Raw genomic sequence first — 711 nt, 5'->3', positions numbered from 1 at the left:
AATCCTTCATTCCCTTCCATCAAGTTCCACCATTTCCTCCAAAGCAACATGCTCAAAGTCTAATGGGTATTTAATATCAAGGCAGGTGGAACAGTCACAAGAAGCAAAGGTAAAAAGACAAGAGGAAAGAAAAGAAAGAAAACATTGAAAGACATCAAAATAAAGTATGTTGGATTTTTCAAAGATTTATCTCATAAAGCTAAATATTTTTACACAAACTAATGGGCCATGATAATCCCAAATATTCTGTATAATAAAGATTTATAAATTATGTTTGGTTTGCAAGAATGAAATTACCATGTATAGTTTTTCTGATGAAAACATTTTTCTAAGTCATATTAAATATCACTTTAATGTGGAATATTATTGAGAAGATTCCAACTCATGAACAAAGGATTGAATGATAAGAGTTTAGAAGATACTTGCAAGAGTAATCATTTTCTAAACATAGAGGCTCAAAAAATGTTAAGTTGTCGACACCCCAACTGTAAAAATCATGTAGAATAAAAAACACGTCTCCAAATAGTAAAATGGTCTAAATAATGACTTAAAAGAAGCATTACAAATCTCTTCCCTCTTGATTTTACTTTTTTACTAGTTTATAAAAAAAATAGGCCGGGCGCGGTGGCTCAAGCCTGTAATCCCAGCACTTTGGGAGGCCGAGACGGGTGGATCACGAGGTCAGGAGATCGAGACCATCCTGGCTAACAC

General features: G+C 33.8%; 1 protein-coding gene across 1 annotated transcript in view; it reads right to left on the bottom strand.

The window, feature by feature from the left end:
- Positions 1 to 218: 218 nt before the first annotated feature.
- LOC105528392 (protocadherin alpha-10-like) overlaps positions 219 to 711 on the bottom strand; it is an 8,866-nt gene continuing 8,373 nt past the window's right edge. The window contains exon 3 of the mRNA XM_011965122.1: positions 219 to 246. Coding sequence (XP_011820512.1) covers positions 219 to 246 — 28 coding nt within the window. The remainder of the gene's footprint in view (positions 247 to 711) is intronic.

The sequence above is a fragment of the Mandrillus leucophaeus genome, unplaced genomic scaffold (assembly GCF_000951045.1).
Source record: "Mandrillus leucophaeus isolate KB7577 unplaced genomic scaffold, Mleu.le_1.0 Scaffold714, whole genome shotgun sequence".
NCBI classification, from domain to species: Eukaryota; Metazoa; Chordata; class Mammalia; order Primates; family Cercopithecidae; genus Mandrillus; species Mandrillus leucophaeus.
This window is presented reverse-complemented; position numbering and strand designations above follow the sequence as displayed.